Source organism: Coregonus lavaretus (assembly GCF_964263955.1).
Source record: "Coregonus lavaretus genome assembly, chromosome: 2".
Classification (NCBI taxonomy): domain Eukaryota; kingdom Metazoa; phylum Chordata; class Actinopteri; order Salmoniformes; family Salmonidae; genus Coregonus; species Coregonus lavaretus.
Genome location: NC_139989.1, coordinates 80,308,598 through 80,330,911, shown reverse-complemented (window position 1 = coordinate 80,330,911; position 22,314 = coordinate 80,308,598). Strand labels below are relative to the sequence as shown.

The 22,314-nt window shown below is 43.6% G+C and overlaps 1 protein-coding gene across 1 annotated transcript in view; it reads right to left on the bottom strand.

The window, feature by feature from the left end:
* Positions 1 to 979: 979 nt before the first annotated feature.
* LOC311140758 (NACHT, LRR and PYD domains-containing protein 3-like) overlaps positions 980 to 22,314 on the bottom strand; it is a gene marked incomplete at its 5' end in the record, with an annotated part of 241,072 nt that continues 219,737 nt past the window's right edge. The window contains 5 exons of the mRNA XM_084175976.1: positions 980 to 2,289; positions 2,789 to 2,835; positions 3,011 to 3,184; positions 16,278 to 16,451; positions 19,264 to 19,437. Of these exons, the coding sequence (XP_084032102.1) occupies positions 1,736 to 2,289; positions 2,789 to 2,835; positions 3,011 to 3,184; positions 16,278 to 16,451; positions 19,264 to 19,437 (1,123 nt within the window). The 3' untranslated portion in view covers positions 980 to 1,735. The remainder of the gene's footprint in view (positions 2,290 to 2,788; positions 2,836 to 3,010; positions 3,185 to 16,277; positions 16,452 to 19,263; positions 19,438 to 22,314) is intronic.

Genomic DNA, 22,314 nt, shown 5'->3' with positions numbered 1-22,314 from the left:
AGACATGGACAGTGAGACGGTGTGAGGAGGTCAGGGGTGAAACACTAGATCAGGACAGGTAGAAATGGCAGGGCTGGAAATAGACACAGAGACACATTCTGATCATGGCTCAGACCTGACCTGAGACACCCAAACAGAAGATGCCATAGCAAAGTCCTGTCCAGAAGGCTATATGGGATTTCCTTTCATCAAAATCCAGAACTTGGACATGAGGCATTTGTAAATTAAAAGTTACTTGAAAGCTTTAGTGAAAGGATGGAATGACTTAGTGTTACTAACATTTAGTGAAAGGAAGGAATGACTTAGTGTTAGTAACATCATGTCAAACATAAAACATTTAGAACTGCTATTTTTTATTATACTGAACTAAAATATAAACACAACATGCAACAATTTCTAAGATTTTACTGAGTTACAGTTCATATAAATTGAAATACTAAATTCATTAGGCCCTAATCTCTGGATTTCACATGACTGACAGGAATACAGATATGCATCTGTTGGTCACAGATACTTTTAAAAAAGGTAGGGCCATGGATCAGAAAACCAGTCAGTATCTTGAGTGACCACCATTTGCCTCATGCAGCGCAACACATCTCCTTCGCATAGAGTTGATCAGGCTGTTGATTGTGGCCTGTGGAATGTTGTCCCACTCATCTTCAATGGCTCTGTGAAGTTGCTGGATATTGGCGGGAACTGGAACATGCTGTCGTACACGTCTATCCAGAGCATCCCAAACATGCTCAATGTGTGACATGTCTGGTGAGTACTCAGGCCATGGAAGAACTGTTTTTTTTTTCAGCTTCCAGGAATTGTGAACAGATCCTTTCGAAATGGGGCTGTGCATTATCATGCTGAAACATGAGGTGATGGCAGCGGATGAATTTACAGCAATAAACTGGCCCAAACATGTGTGTATGTGTGTGTGTGTGTGTGTCTAGTGTGTGTGTGTGTGTGTGTGTGTGTGTGTGTGTGTGTGTGTGTGTGTGTGTGTGTGTGTGTGTGTGTGTGTGTGTGTGTGTGTGTGTGTGTGTGTGTCCAGTGTGTCTGTACTGAGTGTGTGTGTGTGTGTGTGTGTGTGTGTATGTCCAGTGTGTGTTTGTGTGTGTGTCCAGTTTGTGTGTGTCCATTGTGTGTGTGTGTGTGTGTGTGTGTGTGTGTGTGTATGTCAAGTGTGTGTTTGTGTGTGTGTGTGTCCAGTGTGTGTGCCCAGTGTGTGTGTGTCCAGTTTGTGTATGTCCATTGTGTGTGTGTGTCTCTAGTGTGTGTGTCCAGTGTGTGTGAGTGTCCAGTGTGTGTGTGTGTGTGTGTGTGTGTGTGTCCAGTGTGTGTGTGTGTCCAGTGTGTGTGTGTGTGTGTGTGTGTGTGTCCGGTGTGTGTGTGTCCAGTGTGTGTGTGTGTGTGTGTGTGTCCAGTGTGTGTGTGTGTTTGTCCAGTGTGTGTGTGTTTGTGAGTCCTGTGTGTGTGTGTGTGTGTCCAGTGTGTGTGTGTGTGTGTGTGTGTGTGTGTGTGTGTGTGTCCAGTGTGTGTGTGTGTGTGTGTGTGTGTGTGTTTGTGTGTGTCCAGTTGGTGTGTCCAGTGTGTGAGAGTGTGTGTGTGGTGTATCTGACAGGATCACGGATAGAGACAGATGCAGAGTTACCATGGTAATTATTTACAGGAATAAACTGGCCCAAACTGGTGTGTTACTCTGTGTATTTAAATGCCATATTCTAATCAAACATAAAACACATGATTAGAGTGAAACTTCATGATGTGTTTGACACAGAGACACTGAGGCGCCACGATACCAAAGATGAATCCCTGGATAGAGGGGCTCAGTGAATGTGGAGTAGAATGTGTACAGGTGGGTCAGTGTGTCAGAGGAGACTCTGTAGAAGGACAGAGTGCCGGCTGGCCAGTCCAGATACACTCCTACTCTGTGGGGGCTGTAGGAGGGGACGTCTATGGTAGTGGACTTATTATTGTGCCTGGCAGAGTAACTGTTGTCAGAGCAGATCAGACTCCAGGACTTGTCATTGTATCCAAGCCAACAGTTATAACCCCTTCCTTTCCTGCTGATTCCTTTATATGCCACTCCTATACCAGCCCTTCTCCCACTCCACTCTACCTCCCAGTAACAGCGCCCAGTCAGACCCTCTCTACTCAGCACCTGACTCCAGAACTCAAATCTCTCTGGGTGATCAGGATACGGCTGATTCTCTGTCCTACGTGTCACCTTTCTGTTCTCCTCAGACAGAGAGAGGAGTATGTTTACTGTGTTTAGGTCCAGTGTGAGATCACAGACATCTGATGGATGAAACCAGACACAATATTAGAAATCATCATCATTCACATTAGAATGTTAACTCACTTTTCACTAATTACTTTAATGTAGATGTTTCTAGGTATCAAAAGGAGAAGTTAAGGTAACTTGAGATTTGCTCATGATCATATGTTATACTGTATGGTAATATAAAACACACTTATTCCCATTAAATACACACACACACACATCCTGAACACACACACACACACACACTGGACACACACCGGTATGCATGCATGATCACAAACACACATTTCTAAAGTAACACGAACACACCACACACACACACATACACACACACACACACACACATTGTCAAAGCAACTCTTTGTAAACATTGGTGTCCCTGATTTGTGCTTCTGTAGAACTACAGCTGATATTTAATATGACCAAGTAAGTAATGATGGTGGTCTTTGACTTTGACTTCACTTGAATTAAGACTTATTCTTAGTCATATTCTTCACAGCAGTCAACACTCACATTTTCTAAGTCCAGGTTTCATTGTGTTCTCTCCACCATGTTCCACACTGTAGCGGTAAGCAGAAGAACAGACAGTCATTGAGGGATACACCTGAACTCACACACACACACACACACGGTCAGCATATAACTTTGGACAGGTTTTGGTAAGAATGTTTGTCTCAACTAGCCTGATAACTCCAACATGTCTGATATGAACATTGACATAAACCCTCTACATACTTGAGTTTCTCCAGTCTGCAGTGTGGATCCTCCAGTCCAGCAGAGAACAGTCTGACTCCTAAATGTCCTGGGTGATTGTAGCTCAGGTCCAGCTCTCTCAGGTGTGAGGGGTTTGACCACAGAGCTAAGACCAGAGAAGCACAGCCTTCCTCTGTGACTAGACAGCCTGACAGCCTGCAAAGAGTCAAATCATATTAAAACCACACTGCTATTCTTTGGTGGTGAAAATCATGGCAGTATATTTTTTCTAAATTATCAGATACATCAGTGTCCTGAAACCTGCCATATCTATTCATAAATGAATGTATCATTATTAGAAATGACAAATTATCAAAGTATTGCTTGTAGAGAGAAATATGCATATTACAAATATTTGAGTAGACTGACCAGACCAGTTTAATAAGCAGTATCAGTCAAAAGACAGACAGTGAGGTATCAGATTTAGATTGTATTGAGTATACAGTCCAAACCATATCTATTTTGACAGTGAAGCTAACATTTTAAATGTGGCTCTGTACTCCAGCATTTTGGATTTGAGATAAAATGTTTCATATGAGGTGACAGTATATAATGTCACCTTTTATTTGAGGGTATTTTCATACATATCTGTTTCACCGTTTAGAAATGAAAGCACTTTATGTATCTAGTCCCCCCATTTGAAGAAGTCATAAGTATTCTTACAAATGTACTTATAGTCTATTACAGTTTTTTACGATTGCTTATACACTAAAATTAAACTTTTCACACAATTAGCAAAATCTTACACTCAAGGAGCAAAACACAAGGCTATATTTGCACAACTGTAAGCACATTGTCAGCTTCACACAATTTGCAAAACATTACACAAAGTGATTTGCAAAACACTAAACACACTTGTATACATCAGACACAGAAGTATATCATGATGCCACTTCCTTGTAATTCCAAAGCACTGACTGTCAAATTACCACATCTATGAGCTAATCTGTTAAACACAGCCATCAGGTGCACAAACACATGATTGCTAAATTGTAGACACACCAATCAGGTTTAAGCACTATAAAAATGCAGCAGGTAGGTTCACCTGCCTTCAACCAAAATGGAAGGAGTCAGAAGAAGAGTGAGAGGAGGAGTACACAGAGGAGGAGAAGGAGGTAGAGGAAGAGGCAGAGGCCGAGCCAGAGGTCGAGGAAGACCTGAATAAGGAGGAGAACGTGCACAAAGAAGAAGAGGACCAAACTTATCAAATGACATTCGTGCAACACTAGTGGACCATGTTGTGAACCACGGATTGACGCTGAGGGAGGCTGGACTGAGAGTTCAGCCAAATCTTAGCAGATATACAGTGGCATCTGTCATAAGGACTGTTCGACAGGAAAACAGGTAAAAGAAGATCTGTCTACAGTTACAGTAATCAGCCGCTTATTGTATGCACCATATCAGCACTTGTGATACCCCTTCCTGTGACATTGTACAGTAAGTTACATGTATTATTCTCTACATAGGATTGAGGGTCGGGAACGACAAGGAGGAAGGGGGCCCATATTCACGCAAGAACAAGAGAGAGAGATAATAAACATGGTTTGGGCCAATAATGCTATCAGGCTCAAAGAACTACAAGCCAACATTATCGGTGACCATGCCATTTTCAATAATGTCCATCAGGTCTCTCAGTCAACACTGGCACGCATCCTGAAAAGACATCAGGTTCAAATGAAACAACTTTATCGAGTGCCTTTTGAGCGGAATTCAGAGAGGGTCAAACGGCTGCGGCATGAGTATGTGGAGGTTCGTATTGTTCACTTTAGCATTGTGAATTTGTATACTGCACACATTACTTTTTTACATTGACTGTATACTAGACCTATCCTGAACTACACAATCTTGTCTTTCACTGTATTTCAGAGAGTTTTGCAGATGGATGCTGGGGAAATCCTGCATGAATTCATATATATTGATGAGGCAGGGTTTAACCTCACAAAAGCAAGAAGGAGAGGCAGAAATATCATTGGCAACAGGGCTATAATCAATGTCCCAGGGCAACGTGGGGGTAACATCACCCTTTGCGCTGCCATTTCACAGCATGGGGTTCTCCTCCGTTATGCCAAAATGGGCCCTTATAACACACCTCACATTCTCGCATTTTTGGACCGATTGCACCACATCGTCACAGCAGGTAATGAAATGCACCAGATGCAATACACTGTCATCTGGGACAATGTGTCATTCCACCGCTCTGCTTTGGTCCAGAACTGGTTTCAACACCATCCACAGTTGACAGTACTATACCTTCCACCATACTCTCTGTTTCTAAACCCTATCGAATAGTTTTTCTCTGCATGGCGGTGGAAGGTTTACGATCTCCAGCCCCAGGCTCAGGTACCCCTCATTCAGGCCATGGAGGACGCCTGTGACCAAGTCGACGCCGCAGGATGGATTCGACATTCAAGACGGTTCTTCCCGCGTTGTCTTGCTAATGAGGATATTGCTTGTGATGTTGATGAAATTCTCTGGCCAGATCCAGCTAGGCGAAGAGATAATGTATAGTATGTTTACTGTAGTATTTTCTGTACAATATTGTCCGTTTTTTTCAGATTATTTTTTATGTTTGTTGTTGTTGTTATTTACTGTAATTGTAACCTGTACTGGATACAGTATTTTACATTTGTCTGTTGTTTGCTGAGCTAACAGTGTTATGCACACTACTGTAGTAGCATGAAAACTGGGACATGTTTTGTTGTGATTCTCCATGTTGACATGTTGACTGATTTGGGTATATGGAGAGAAATAAATTATATTTTCCTCAGTCTGCAGCATTGGTCTTGTGTAGTGTTTGTATAGTTGCACTTTCTCTGTGTACTTCATTTACAGTACTCAAATCACTGAAAATTAGACTTGCTAAAAGTGTTTTAGGTTAGCAACAGCAGTGTGTAACTGGTTCAAAAAGATTGAAGTCATATGAAATGTGTGTGTTTCGTATGGTAACAAAATATTGTTTTTATGAAGTCGTGTATAGTTTTGACAAAAGTGTTCCATTTTGCAAATGATCTGAAGTGTTGTGCTACTTTGGTGTAGGGTTGTGCTAATTGTGTGTAGTGTTTTGACAAACCGGGCCCTGTTTTCAAAATTGTGCTTAAACAATTGAAAAAAACTGTAAAGTAGTCAAAGTTGAGTATTTGGTTGTAACTCGTTGGTTGCATTTGCAGTTTGATTTGCATATGTGGTTTAGAATGGGTTACTGACGACATGTTTAAACCATGTTTAAGTATGAATTGATATGTTTTATAATGTGTTATGAAATGATAAAGGTAAAACAGAATGAACATGATTGATACTTTGTACTCCAGATGCATGCCTGGATAATGAATATAGTCAATACAGAGTGTGATTGTTCTTTAACGTACGTACTGTATGTGTAGAATTATTTGAGTCACGCCACCAATATAATGAGACAAGTGACAGAGGCCCCATTTAGAGAAGCGCACGTAGCCCTCGTGAGTAAAACAACATGTGACACCGAAGGATGTTAATCATGTACATATAATGGAGTAACTACGTATGTTGGATAAGCATGACTGCATTGTGTCTGTATAAAAGGAGAGCTCCGAGTAGGGCAGGGAGTGGTTCCATGGAGCAGCTCCGCTTTGTTATGCGATAATAAAGTCAACTTTTGGATTCACAAGCTCCAGTTTCTTGAGAGATATTTTTGAGTTAACTACTTTCGAGTCAAATATTTCTACCACATACAATGGGGAAAAAAAGTATTTAGTCAGCCACCAATTGTGCAAGTTCTCCCACTTAAAAAGATGAGAGAGGCCTGTAATTTTCATCATAGGTACACGTCAATTATGACAGACAAAATGAGAAAAAACTATCCGGAAAATCACATTGTAGGATTTTTAATGAATTTATTTGCAAATTATGGTGGAAAATAAGTATTTGGTCAATAACAAAAGTTTCTCAATACTTTGTTATATACACTTTGTTGGCAATGACACAGGTCAAACGTTTTCTGTAAGTCTTCACAAGGTTTTCACACACTGTGCTGGTATTTTGGCACATTACTCCATGCAGATCTCCTCTAGAGCAGTGATGTTTTGGGGCTGTCGCTGGGCAACAAGGACTTTCAACACCCTCCAAAGATTTTCTATGGGGTTGAGATCTGGAGACTGGCTAGGCCACTCCAGGACCTTTGAAATGCTTCTTACGAAGCCACTCCTTCGTTGCCTGGGCGGTGTGTTTGGGAATCATTGTCATGCTGAAAGACCCAGCCACATTTCATCTTCAATGCCCTTGCTGATGGAAGGAGGTTTTCACTCAAAATCTCACGATACATGGCCCCATTCATTCTTTCCTTTACACGGATCAGTCGTCCTGGTCCCTTTGCAGAAAAACAGCCCCAAAGCATGATGTTTCCACCCCATGCTTCACAGTAGGTATGGTGTTCTTTGGATGCAACTCAGCATTCTTTGTCCTCCAAACACGACGAGTTGAGTTTTTACCAAAAAGTTATATTTTGGTTTCATCTGACCATATGACATTCTCCCAATCCTCTTCTGGATCATCCAAATGCACTCTAGCAAACTTCAGACGGGCCTGGACATGTACTGGCTTAAGCAGGGGGACACGTCTGGCACTGCAGGATTTGAGTCCCTGGCGGCGTAGTGTGTTACTGATGGTAGGCTTTGTACTTTGGTCCCAGCTCTCTGCAGGTCATTCACTAGGTCCCCCCGTGTGGTTCTGGGATTTTTGCTCACCGTTCTTGTGATCATTTTGACCCCACGGGGTGAGATCTTGCGTGGAGCCCCAGATCGAGGGAGATTATCAGTGGTCTTGTATGTCTTCCATTTCCTAATAATTGCTCCCACAGTTGATTTCTTCAAACCAAGCTGCTTACCTATTGCAGATTCAGTCTTCCCAGCCTGGTGCAGGTCTACAATTTTGTTTCTGGTGTCCTTTGACAGCTCTTTGGTCTTGGCCATAGTGGAGTTTGGAGTGTGACTGTTTGAGGTTGTGGACAGGTGTCTTTTATACTGATAACAAGTTCAAACAGGTGCCATTAATACAGGTAACGAGTGGAGGACAGAGGAGCCTCTTAAAGAAGAAGTTACAGGTCTGTGAGAGCCAGAAATCTTGCTTGTTTGTAGGTGACCAAATACTTATTTTCCACCATAATTTGCAAATAAATTCATAAAAAATCCTACAATGTGATTTTCTGGATTTTTTTCTCTCAATTGTCTGTCATAGTTGACGTGTACCTATGATGAAAATTACAGGCCTCTCTCATCTTTTTAAGTGGGAGAACTTGCACAATTGGTGGCTGACTAAATACTTTTTTTCCCCACTGTAAATGGCGATCCCGGCAGGACTTGAAAACAGGGACCAGAGACGGTGGACTTCTGCGGTTATGAAACGGCTTGGACGGACCATACAAACAAAGCGGCCGCTTTAAAAAAGGTAAGCCAAGTTCTTACTTATATAGTATAAAGTTTGTGTGGTTCGGTCCGGGGCCCGGCTTCAGCTGCAGAATACCAAGTAGGTCTCTCCAAATTTAAGAACCAGAAAATTAGAAACTGGGAGCTTTTGAATTTAAAATGATGGATTGATAAATATCCTTGAGGGTTGCAATAAGTAGAAAATAGTTTAAGTAAGAGTAGATCTGCTCGGTCCAAGCGGGTGGATGGTCTGCTTGGGTTGGTGTGGTTCATTCATTGTGGTTGGGTGGGGTGAGTTATCTGTTTCATTTGGGTTGATCATTTGGTCAGTATGAATGCATCCGTTTGAATAATTCGACTGTTTTGTCTGACGCATCTTGTACCCGTCGATGTCACTCGGTTGGCCGTCTGAGCCGTTTGTTCAAATCATTTGATTCATTTGTTCGTCCTGCTGGTCATTCTGTTTAATCCATTGTGATTCAATTGGTTGTGGTCAAGTTGGATGATTCATCTGTTTCATTCAGGTTGCTCATCTGGACAGTCTGACCGATCAATTTGATTCGAATGCTCGATTCGTGCATTTAATCATCGAGGTCACTCGGCTGCTAATCTGATGCATCTGTTCGATTCGGTCGATTCATTTGATTAATTTCGCTGATCATACTGTCTGGGTCATTTCGGCACGGGCAGCTGTCAATCTGTTTGAACGATCAGAGAATAAATAGGTAGAAGCCCTACAGATACCGCTCTAAACGTGTCGAGGAAGTGAATCGTTTGGAGGACTGCTTAGGTAGGCAGAAATCCTGTGTAATATCGCTTGTTCTGTGTCGAGGAAGTGAATCAGAAAAAGGGCCAAATTTACAGGTCGCTTAGGAAAGCGTAGGATAGGTAGAAGTCCAGTGAAGGTGTGTCGAGGAAGTGAATCACCTAGAGGGCTATATAGATAGATACAAATCCTGTATAAAACTGTTTTTCTGTGTTGAGGAAGTGAATCAGAAAAAGGGCCAAATTTACAGGTCGCTTAGGAAAGCGTAGGATAGGTAGAAGTCCAGTGAAGGTGTGTCGAGGAAGTGAATCACCTAGAGGGCTATATAGATAGATAAAAATCATGTATAAAACTGTTTTTCTTGTGTCGAGGAAGTGAATCAAGATAGGGGTTGTATTTACAGGTAACTTAGACAAGTGCATGAAAGAGTGAGAGTGCAAGTGAGTGTGGAAGTCTCTGTCCTTGATGGAGAAAGGTCTGGACCGTTGCTTAAGTGTAACCTGGTAGAAAGGACGCACCCGGTCTCACACCAAAAGAGGAAGAGTGAATAGTGTGTGGATGCGCATTGAAGTACTAGGGGTAGAAACACACATACAGCTAACTGGTTTAAAGTTAAGAAAAACACGAGCAAGGGAAAGATGCATGAGGTGTTCGACACAAAAGAAAAGTGGACATCAGGAGATATTATATTATTATTATATAAGAGATTGTCAAATGCACATTAATAACAAATAAGTTCTGACCAAAAATAATCAAAGAAGCACGAAGAGTTTAACAATAAAAGCGAATAGTAATATAAAAGGACGGGGAGAAAAAGATCAAAGGGGTTGATGATATGACGTCGACACATTGAATTTCGGTCAAGCTTTTAAGGGATAATTTGTTGGGAAATTTAGGAGTAATATAGGATTATGGTAAAATTAACCATAGTAGAATGTCAAATAATATTGATTGTATGTTGGTAAAAAGCGTTGTGTGAATGTGGTATGGTAAAATTAACTTGCGGCAATAAAGAATCATTAGAAATACGAATGCGGTGGTTGATATGAATAATATATGTGTATGATAATGTCATATAATAAATTATGATATATAATAGAATATCAAGGAGGGGTAAATAGAGCTCGATGTTATCTTAGAGAGTAGTGGAAAAGTGTCACACCCTGGTTCTGGGACTCATTATTGTTGAGCCAGGGTGTGTGCAGTCTATGTGTTTATGTTCTATGTTGGGTGTCTAGGTTGTTGTTTTCTATGTTTGGTCAATGACTCCCAATCGGAGGTTACGAGTGTCAGCTGTCGGCTCGTTATCTCTGATTGGGAGCCATATTTATTCTGATTGTTTTCCTGTGGGTATTGTGGGTTTTTGTTCCATGTTCTGTCGGTGTCACAGAGGACTTCACGTATCGTCTTTTGTTTTGTTTTCTCGTGTTGCACTTTATTAAATAAAGTCATGAACGCTCAACGCGCTGCGCTTTGGTCTGCTCCTTTTATAGACGATCGTGACAGAAAAACCCACCACAAGAGGACCAAGCAGCGTAACAAGCGGCAACAGGACCTACCTACACAGGATTTATGGACGCCTCCAAAGGATTCCTGGACATGGGAGGAGATTCTGGATGGTAAGGGTCCTTGGGCACAACCGGAGGAATATCACCGCCCTCGTGAAGAGCTGGAGGCAGCTAAAGCCGAGAGGAGGTGGTATGAGGAGGCAGCACGGAGTCGAGGCTGGAAGCCCGTGGGTACTACCCAAACATTTCTTGGGGGGGGGCTAAAAGGGAGTGTGGCGAAGTCAGGTAGGAGACCTGCGCCTACTCCCTGGACTGACCGTGGAGAGCGAGAGTACGGGCAGACACCGTGTTACGCAGTAGAGCGCATGGTGTCTCCTGTACGCAGGCATAGCCCGGTACGGTACATTCCAGCTCCACGTATCGGCCGGGCTAGATTGAGCATTGAGCCGGAGGTCATGAAGCCGGCCCTACGCATCAAGCCACCAGTGCGTCTCCTCGGGCCGGCTTACATGGCACCTGCCTTACGCATGGTGTCCCCGGTTCGCCCACATAGCCCGGTGCGGGTTATTCCTCCTTCCCGTACTGGTCGGGCGACGGGGAGTATACAACCAGGTAAGGTTGGGCAGGCTCAGTGCTCAAGGGAGCCAGTACGCCTGCACGGTCCGGTATTTCCGGCGCCACCTCCCCGCTCCAGCCCAGTACCACCAGTACCTACACCACGCACCAGGTTTCCAGTGCGTCTTCAGAGCCCTGTGTCTCCTCCACGCACTGGCTCTATGGTGCGTGTCTCCAGCCCTTTACCACCAGTGCAGACACCACGCACCAAGCCTCCTGTGTGTCCCCAGAGTCCTGTGCGTCCTGTTGTTGCTCTCCGCACTAGCCCTGAGATGCGTGTCCTCAGCCCGGTACCTCCAGTTCCGGCACCACGCATCAGGCCTACGGTGCGTCCCCAGGGCCAAGCATGCCCTGTTGCTGCTTCCCGCACTAGCCCTGAGATGCGTGTCCTCAGCCCGGTACCTCCAGTTCCGGCACCACGCATCAGGCCTACGGTGCGTCCCCAGGGCCAAGCATGCCCTGTTGCTTCTCCCCGCACTAGCCCTGAGATGCGTGTCCTCAGCCCGGTACCTCCTGTTCCGGCACCACGCACCAGGCCTACGATGCGCCTCAGACGGCCAGAGTCTGCCGTCTGCCCAACGGGGCCTGAACTGTCCGTCTGCCCAACGCCGTCTGAACTGTCCGTCTGCCCAACGGCGCCTGAACTGCCCGTCTGCCCAACGCCGTCTGAACTGTCCGTCTGCCAAGCGCCGCAGGAACTGCCCGTCTGTACTGAGCCTGCAAAGCCGCCCGTCTGCCATGAGCCTTCAGAGCCGTCCGCCAGACCGGAGCCGCTAGAGCTCTCCGCCAGACAGGAGCAGCCAGAGCCTTCCGCCAGACAGGATCAGCCAGAGCCTTCCGCCAGACAGGAGCAGCCAGAGCCTTCCGCCAGACAGGATCAGCCAGAGCCTTCCGCCAGACAGGATCAGCCAGAGCCTTCCGCCAGACAGGATCAGCCAGAGCCTTCCGCCAGACAGGATCAGCCAGAGCCTTCTGCCAGACAGGATCAGCCAGAGCCTTCTGCCAGACAGGATCAGCCAGAGCCTTCCGCCAGACAGGATCAGCCAGAGCCTTCTGCCAGACAGGATCAGCCAGAGCCTTCCGCCAGCCAGGATCCGCCAGAGCCGTCCAGCCAGGATCCGCCAGAGCCGTCCAGCCAGGATCCGCCAGAGCCGTCCAGCCAGGATCCGCCATTCAGTCCGGTGCTGCCCCTCAGGCAGGTGCTGCCCCTTAGTCAGGTACTGTCCCTTAGTCCGGTGCTGCCCCTTTGTCCGGTGCTGCCCGTTAGTCCGGTGCCGCCCCTTAATCCAGTGGGGTTTAGTTGGGGGGTGGTCATATGGAGGAGGCTAGGGAAGCGGGTGGTGACTAAGGTGGGGTGGGGATCACGACCAGGGCCAGAACCACCACCGTGGACAGACGCCCACCCAGACCCTCCCCGAGACTGTATGCTGGTGCGCCCGGAGTGCGCGCCTTTAGGGGGGGGTACTGTCACACCCTGGTTCTGGGACTCATTATTGTTGAGCCAGGGTGTGTGCAGTCTATGTGTTTATGTTCTATGTTGGGTGTCTAGGTTGTTGTTTTCTATGTTTGGTCAATGACTCCCAATCGGAGGTAACGAGTGTCAGCTGTCGGCTCGTTATCTCTGATTGGGAGCCATATTTATTCTGATTGTTTTCCTGTGGGTATTGTGGGTTTTTGTTCCATGTTCTGTCGGTGTCACAGAGGACTTCACGTATCGTCTTTTGTTTTGTTTTCTCGTGTTGCACTTTATTAAATAAAGTCATGAACGCTCAACGCGCTGCGCTTTGGTCTGCTCCTTTTATAGACGATCGTGACAAAAAGTCAGTGTTTTATGGACAGGAAGGCCAGTGTCTGGGAAATTACAGTCAATTTTTTTGGGTTCCGCTGGTAAAATGTAGAAGTCATTTGTGTCGATTAAGAATGGTTATAAACACCACAAAGGGATTATTTGATGTAAGTACCTTAGAAGTATCTAACGTTATGTATTAACTTGCTCACCCAAACGTAGACGTACATCATGGATGGGAAAGTAATTAATATGGGTTCTAATTTGTACCGTTGTTGGATCATGTGATAAGGTTTAATGAATAATCGGACCATAAGTAATGTTGTTATAGATGTAATGTATTATATAGTACAAAGCCAATTTAGGGTTTACATCAAAATAAAACTCATTATGGAGCAAATATGATGTAATAAAGGAATTTCATTATGTCGCAAGGGAAACATAATCCGTTTTATTAAGATCGCCAGATCTATTTCCAAATCAATGAATGTGGATTTCACTCGTTGACTGCTAATTTATTCATTTTGAGCACGTGTGAGAACTTTGCAAAGAAACACTTGAAAGATTTTTTTAAGGCTATTTTCTGGTAATTGTGTCGTTATTATGTACCAGAGGTTAAGACTACAAACCATTGTAGTTGGGCTACTTGTGGGACTTATTGTCCTTTCAAAAGGCATCGGTTCCATGGTACTGACTAAAATCTGTATTTGTGAGTGTAATTCAACTGATGCTTGAGCGGATAATACAAAGCGTATGGTATTACTTCTAGCCTACTTCGAAAGGATATTTACCTAGATCTGATGTATTCTAATAATGTAAGGTTGGTGATAAACTGAACCAAATTTGACGTTTTCCTACAGCAATTTAGGATGGTTAACGGTGTTACGTTAGTTTTTAACCCTACGATGGAGGTCGTTGGAGGGCACGCTGTTTGAGAAGGGGTTTTATTTGGTCTGTTAGTAACAAATGGAAGAGTTTCCATGGTTTTTGTCTGTGGGTGTTCGCCATTGGGATTCGCTGTAACGTGAGAGTGCTGTAGGGAATTTTATGTTACGTTAGGTGTACAAGGATCAATGGTTTCTGTGGAGAAGGAAGTCATAAAGGGTTGAATGTTTGGTGTGAAAGCTAGCTAGTTAGTGGTGCGTACTAGTGACGTGTAGAGTAGTGACGTAACTTGCTATGCGACGTGGAAGTCGTTGTTTAACTTTACATTTACGTCATTTGGTGGATGCTCTTGTCCAGAGCGAATTGCAGTTAGTGAGTTCATGCATTATTTTTTTCTTACTGGTCCTCCGTTGGAATCGAACCCACAGACATGGCGTTGCAAGCGCAAGGCTATACCAACTGAGCTACACGAGGTCTTGCTGTGAAAGGGCTGCGGATTTGTATGGTGTTTAGATGGTGAATGTTGTCGATGTGTGTAGAGGGTTCCTGGTTCAAACCCAGGGAGGGAAAGAAAATAAAAACTTTTACAGTGATGAATGACCTGGATAACGAGGTTGAATTGATGGTATTAACAACACCTGGCGGATAGTATAACATATTACATATACATCATTTAGCAGACGCTCTTATCCAGAGCGATTTACAGTTATTGAGTGCATACATTATTTATTTTTTCATACGTTGCATCGATGTGAATAGATGTTTTGTTTGTTTCGACTATAATTTAAGAATAAGTTGTCAATATGTTAAAGTACCGTTAGATGGAAAGTTAGCGGTAGAGTATGATAGATATAGAGAGGGTTTTCTGTGTTACAAAGGAAGTAAGTTAATTGGGCGATGAGACATGTTGTGTTGATGGTGTATTGGATTGTTTAATACGACTGGTATTAAAATAATTATTTAGATTTAGGTGAAGGAAAATATATTATTACGTAGTAGTGGTTTGTGGTTATAATTTCTAATGACATGATTTCGTAAGATGGTGAAAGGAAGTAGTGATAGATGGGCTGTATTTACATATGAAGGACGAATTGCGATAATGTGGAGCACATGTCTAGAGAGTGGAATAAGGAACGTTCTTTGACAATTGTATTAGTATTATTATTCTGTAGTTTGTTTAAACAACAATGAGTTATGCACCCTTACACCCTCACACCGCCCCCCCCCCCCCCCCCTACTCACAAGGCAGGCAATACGCTTGACCTCATCTTTACTTAGCTCTTCTACTAATCTCACTGCAACTCCCCTCCAAGTCTCCGACCACTACTTAGAATCCTTTTCTCTCTCGCTCTCCTCCAACACTACTCACTCTGCCCCTGCTCAGATGGTAATGTGCCGTCGCAACCTTCGCTCTCTCTCCCGCTACTTTCTCCTCTTCCATTCTATCATCTCTTCCCTCTGCTCAATCTTCCTCCAGCTCCAGTTTCTTGAGAGATATTTTTAAAGTTAACCACTTTCGAGTCAAATATTTCTACCACAATAACAGGTTTCTAAACACTACTAAATTAATCCTGATGATGCCTTGATTAATACAAATCATAGATCAATCATGGAAAATGATGAGTGAGAAAGTTACAGAGGCTACAACAAAACATGCTAACCTCTCAAAATTACCAATAACAGAGGGGGTATGATCCTTGTTCCTCTGTAACTTTCTCATTCATCATTATTCACGATTTATTAATGATTATTCATAATCATGGTAGCATCCACATGAATGTACAAGTGTTCAGAAACATCTTCTATTCTTACTGACAATACAAGTGACTTCAAAATGACAGGATATTATTCACCATTCAGTTTCTATTAGGAAAAACATACTCTAAAACAAAACCAAGACAAACTGCAAATGTATTCAACAAGTTTGTAGAGTCACAAGCTTGATGTAATCACTACAGGCAAGGAATATGGGACCAAATACTAAACATATGACTACTTCAATGTAATATCAGTGAATTTGTCCAAATAAATAAGACTTCTTAAAATGGGAGAACTAGATATCTAAACGGTAAAACAGATATGTATGAATACCTTTAAATAAAAGGTGACATTCTGTACTGTTGCCTAATATGAAACATTATATCTGAAATGCAAAATGATGGAGTACAGCGCCAAATTTAAAACTGTAAGCTTCACTGTCCAAACACATATGGTGTGGACTATGTGTGCCTGGTAAACACATGTGGATCTGGTGAACAGTTATCACTTGTTGACCAACTACAGGAATACTGACCTCAGAGTCTCCAGTTTACAGTGGGGATTCCCCAGTCCAGCAGAGAGCAGCTTCACTCCTGAATCCTTCAGGTCATTGTTACTCAGATCCAGCTCTCTCAGGTGTGAGGGGTTTGACCTCAGAGCTGAGCCCAGAGAAGAACAGCCTTTCTCTGTGACTAGACAGCCTGACAGCCTGCAAAGAGTCAAATCATATTAAAATCACACTTCTATTCTTTGGTGGTGGAAATAGTGGCAGTATATTTTTTCAAAATGTTCAGATGTCCTGACACCTGATATATCTATTCATAAATTAATTATTAATTATTAGAAATGACAAATTATCAAAGTATTGCTTGTAGATAGAAAAATGCATATTACAAATATTTGAGTAGACTGACCAGACCAGTTTAAAAAGCAGTATCAGTCAAAAGACAGACAGTGAGGTATCGGATTTTTATTGTATTGAGTATACAGTCCACACCATATCTATTTTGACAGTGAAGCTAACATTTTAAATGTGGCTATATACTCCAGTATTTTGGATTTGAGATCAAATGTTTCATATGAGGTGACAGTATATAATGTCACCGTTTAGAAATGAAAGCACTTTATGTATCTAGTCAAAAAGTATTTTGACAAATTTACATATAGTGTATTAAAGTAGTCAAAAGTTGAGTATTTGGTCCGAAAGTCCTTGAACGCAATGACTACATCAAGCTTGTGACTCAAACTCGTTGGATTCATTTGCAGTTTGTTTTGGATGTGTTTTGGGTTATGTTTTGCCCAATATTAAAATGGTGGATGATGACTGGAGTAATTTTCTGTATGGGTGGTCCTGGGGATCGAACCCACTATCCTGGCGTTACAAGCGCCATGCTCTACCAATTGAGCTACAGAGGACCACCCTGAGCTACAGAGGACAACCCATACGTAAAAATGTATGCACGCATGACTGTAAGTTGCTTTGGATAAAAGCGTCTGCTAAATGGCATATTATTATTATTTAAAGGTATTCATACATATGTATTTTACCGATTAGAAATGAAAGCACTTCATGTACAGTGGGGGAAAAAAAGTATTTAGTCAGCCACCAATTGTGCAAGTTCTCCCACTTAAAAAGATGAGAGAGGCCTGTAATTTTCATCATAGGTACACGTCAACTATGACAGACAAAATGAGAAAATAAAATCCAGAAAATCACATTGTAGGATTTTTAATGAATTGATTTGCAAATTATGGTGGAAAATAAGTATTTGGTCAATAACAAAAGTTTCTCAATACTTTGTTATATACACTTTGTTGGCAATGACACAGGTCAAACGTTTTCTGTAAGTCTCCACAAGGTTTTCACACACTGTTGCTGGTATTTTGGCCCATTGCTCCATGCAGATCTCCTCTAGAGCAGTGATGTTTTGGGGCTGTCGCTGGGCAACACGGACTTTCAACTCCCTCCAAAGATTTTCTATGGGGTTGAGATCTGGAGACTGGCTAGGCCACTCCAGGACCTTGAAATGCTTCTTACGAAGCCACTCCTTCATTGTGTTTGGGATCATTGTCATGCCGAAAGACCCAGCCACGTTTCATCTTCAATGCCCTTGCTGATGGAAGGAGGTTTTCACTCAAAATCTCACGATACATGGCCCCATTCATTCTTTCCTTTACACGGATCAGTCGTCCTGGTCCCTTTGCAGAAAAACAGCCCCAAAGCATGATGTTTCCACCCCCATGCTTCACAGTAGGTATGGTGTTCTTTGGATGCAACTCAGCATTCTTTGTCCTCCAAACACGACGAGTTGAGTGTTTACCAAAAAGTTATATTTTGGTTTCATCTGACCATATGACATTCTCCCAATCCTCTTCTGGATCATCCAAATGCACTCTAGCAAACTTCAGACGGGCCTGGACATGTACTGGCTTAAGCAGGGGGACACGTCTGGCACTGCAGGATTTGAGTCCCTGGCGGCGTAGTGTGTTACTGATGGTAGGCTTTGTTACTTTGGTCCCAGCTCTCTGCAGGTCATTCACTAGGTCCCGCCGTGTGGTTCTGAGATTTTTGCTCACCGTTCTTGTGATCATTTTGACCCCACGGGGTGAGATCTTGCGTGGAGCCCCAGATCGAGGGAGATTATAAGTGGTCTTGTATGTCTTCCATTTCCTAATAATTGCTCCCACAGTTGATTTCTTCAAACCAAGCTGCTTACCTATTGCAGATTCAGTCTTCCCAGCCTGGTGCAGGTCTACAATTTTGTTTCTGGTGTCCTTTGACAGCTCTTTGGTCTTGGCCATAGTGGAGTTTGGAGTGTGACTGTTTGAGGTTGTGGACAGGTGGCTTTTATACTGATAACAAGTTCAAACAGGTGCCATAAATACAGGTAACGAGTGGAGGACAGAGGAGCCTCTTAAAGAAGAAGTTACAGGTCTGTGAGAGCCAGAAATCTTGCTTGTTTGTAGGTGACAAAATACTTACACCATAATTTGCAAATAAATTCATTAAAAATCCTATAATGTGATTTTCTGGATTTTTTCCCTCAATTTGTCTGTCATAGTTGACGTGTACCTATGATGAAAATTACAGGCCTCTCTCATCTTTTTAAGTGGGAGTACTTGCACAATTGGTGGCTGACTAAATACTTTTTTTTCCCCACTGTATGTAGTTCTCCCATTTCAAAAAGTCGTAATTATTTAGTCAAAAGTTTAGTGTTTGGTCCAATATTCTTTGCTTGCAGTGATTACATCAAGCTTGTGATTCTACAAACTTGTTGAATGCATTTGCAGTATGTCTTGGCTTTGTTTTAGATTATGTTTTTCCAATAAAGGTGACATTCTGTACTGTTGCCTAATATGAAACATTATATATCAAATCCAAAATGCTGTAGCATAGCACCAAATTTAAAACTGTAAGCTTCAATGTCCAAACACATATGGTGTGGACTATGTGTGCCTGGTAAACACATGTGGATCTGGTGAACAGTTATTACTTGTTGACCAACTACAGGAATACTGACCTCAGAGTCTCCAGTTTACAGTGGGGATTCCCCAGTCCAGCAGAGAGCAGCTTCACTCCTGAATCCTTCAGGTCATTGTTACTCAGGTCCAGCTCTCTCAGGTGTGAGGGGTTTGACTTCAGAGCTGAGACCAGAGAAGCACAGCCTTTCTCTGTGACTAAACAGCCTGACAGCCTGACAAAGAGATCATCATGATTTCACAAACACACTGTTAATTTAACCAGTAGTGTAGAAGGACAATGGCATATGCATTTGGTTAATTCTCTCAAACAACATATACAGTGAATGGATCCCCTGCTGATTTTGTACGTTTGCCCACTGACAAAGACAGGATCAGTCTATAATTTTAATGTTAGGTTTATTTGAACAGTGAGAGACAGAATAACAACAAAAAAATCCAGAAAAACGCATGTCAAAAATGTTATAAATTGATTTGCATTTTAATGAGGGAAATAAGTATTTGACCCCTCTGCAATACATGACTTAGTACTTGGTGGCAAAACCCTTGTTGGCAATCACAGAGGTCAGATGTTTCTTGGAGTTGGCCACCAGGTTTGCACACATCTCAGGAGGGATTTTGTTCCACTCCTCTTTGCAGATCTTCTCCAAGTCATTAAGGTTTCGAGGCTGACGTTTGGCAACTCGAACCTTCAGCTCCCTCCACAGATTTTCCTATGGGATTAAGGTCTGGAGACTGGCTAGGCCACTCCAGGACCTTAATGTGCTTCTTCTTGAGCCACTCCTTTGTTGCCTTGGCCGTGTGTTTTGGGTCATTGTCATGCTGGAATACCCATCCACGACCCATTTTCAATGCCCTGGCTGAGGGAAGGAGGTTCTCACCCAAGATTTGAATGTACATGGCCCCGTCCATCGTCCCTTAGATGCGGTGAAGTTGTCCTGTCCCCTTAGCAGAAAAACACCCCCAAAGCATAATGTTTCCACCTCCATGTTTGACGGTGGGGATGGTGTTCTTGGGGTCATAGGCAGCATTCCTCCTCCTCCAAACACGGCGATTTGAGTTGATGCCAAAGAGCTCGATTTTGGTCTCATCTGACCACAACACTTTCACCCAGTTCTCCTCTGAATCATTCAGATGTTCATTGGCAAACTTCAGACGGCCATGTATATGTGCTTTCTTGAGCAGGGGGACCTTGCGGGCGCTGCAGGATTTCAGTCCTTCACGGCGTAGTGTGTTACCAATTGTTTTCTTGGTGACTATGGTCCCAGCTGCCTTGAGATCATTGACAAGATCCTCCCCCGTGTAGTTCTGGGTTGATTCCTCACCGTTCTCATGATCATTGCAACTCCACGAGGTGAGATCTTGCATGGAGCCCCAGGCCGAGGGAGATTGACAGTTCTTTTGTGTTTCTTCCATTTGCAAATAATCGCACCAACTGTTGTCACCTTCTCACCAAGCTGCTTGGCGATGGTCTTGTAGCCCATTCCAGCCTTGTGTAGGTCTACAATCTTGTCCCTGACAACCTTGGAGAGCTCTTTGGTCTTGGCCATGGTGGAGAGTTTGGAATCTGATTGATTGAATGCTTCTGTGGACAGGTGTCTTTTATACAGGTAACAAGCTGAAATTAGGAGCACTCCCTTTAAGAGTGTGCTCCTAATCTCAGCTCGTTACCTGTATAAAGACACCTGGGAGCCAGAAATCTTTCTGATTGATTTATGTCTGATCGTTGTCGGGTGAGGTTGTGTCTCTCTCTGGAGGGAGGTAAGCTTGGTTTATATGGCTTATATGGTGTCAAGTAAAGCTTAAACCATGTATTGAGACGTAGTTAGGTATTGTAGGTAGTTATCGTAGGTTATTGTAGTTATCGTAGGTTATTGTAGGTAATTATTGTAGGTAAGTATTGTATTCGTCTGAGCCCGGTGAAGCACGAGGCTAGCTAACCCACCACCTGGACTAGCTAGAGGGTAGCTACTGGTAACTATTAGCAACTGTGGATAGTTGTTTCACGCTTGAGAGTACCTGTAATTATGCCAGCTAGCTGCCTACCATTCAGCTGTTTTTCTAACATCATTGTCTGAAACATTGGCGTTAGGTATTTAGTAGCTACTGTCTGAATCCTCCTCCCCCTCCCCCCCTCCTCCCTCTCTGTGGATGATTTCGTCAACCATTTTGAAAAGAAGATTGACGACATCTGATCATCGTTCGTTAAGTCAAATGATACCACTGGTCCTGCTCACACTGCCCTACCCTATGCTTTGACTTCTTTCTCCCCTCTCTCTCCAGATGAAATCTTGCGACTTGTGACGGCCGGCCGCCCAACAACCTGCCCGCTTGACCCTATCCACTCCACTCTTCTCCAGACCATTTCTGGAGACCTTCTCCCTTACCTCACCTCGCTCATCAACTCATCATTGACCGCTGGCTATGTCCCTTCCGTCTTCAAGAGAGCGAGAGTTGCACCCCTTCTCAAAAAACCTACACTCGATCCCTCCGATGTCAACAACTACAGACCAGTATCCCTTCTTTCATTTCTCTCCAAAACTCTTGAACGTGCCGTCTTTAGCCAACTCTCTTGCTATCTCTCTCAGAATGACCTTCTTGATCCAAACCAGTCAGGTTTCAAGACTGGTTTTCAACTGAGACTGCTCTTCTCTGTGTCACGGAGGCTCTCCGCACTGCTAAAGCTAACTCTCTCTCCTCTGCTCTCGTCCTTCTAGACCTATCTGCTGCCTTTGATACTGTGAACCATCAGATCCTCCTCTCCACCCTCTCCGAGTTGGGCATCTCCGGCGCGGCTCACTCTTGGATTGCGTCCTACCTGACAGGTCGCTCCTACCAGGTGGCGTGGCGAGAATCTGTCTCCGCACCACGTGCTCTCACCACTGGTGTCCCCCAGGGCTCAGTTCTAGGCCCTCTCCTATTCTCGCTATACACCAAGTCACTTGGCTCTGTCATATCCTCACATGGCCTCTCCTATCATTGCTACGCAGACGACACACAATTAATCTTCTCCTTTCCCCCTTCTGATAACCAGGTGGTGAATCGCATCTCTGCATGACTGGCAGACATATCAGTGTGGATGACGGATCACC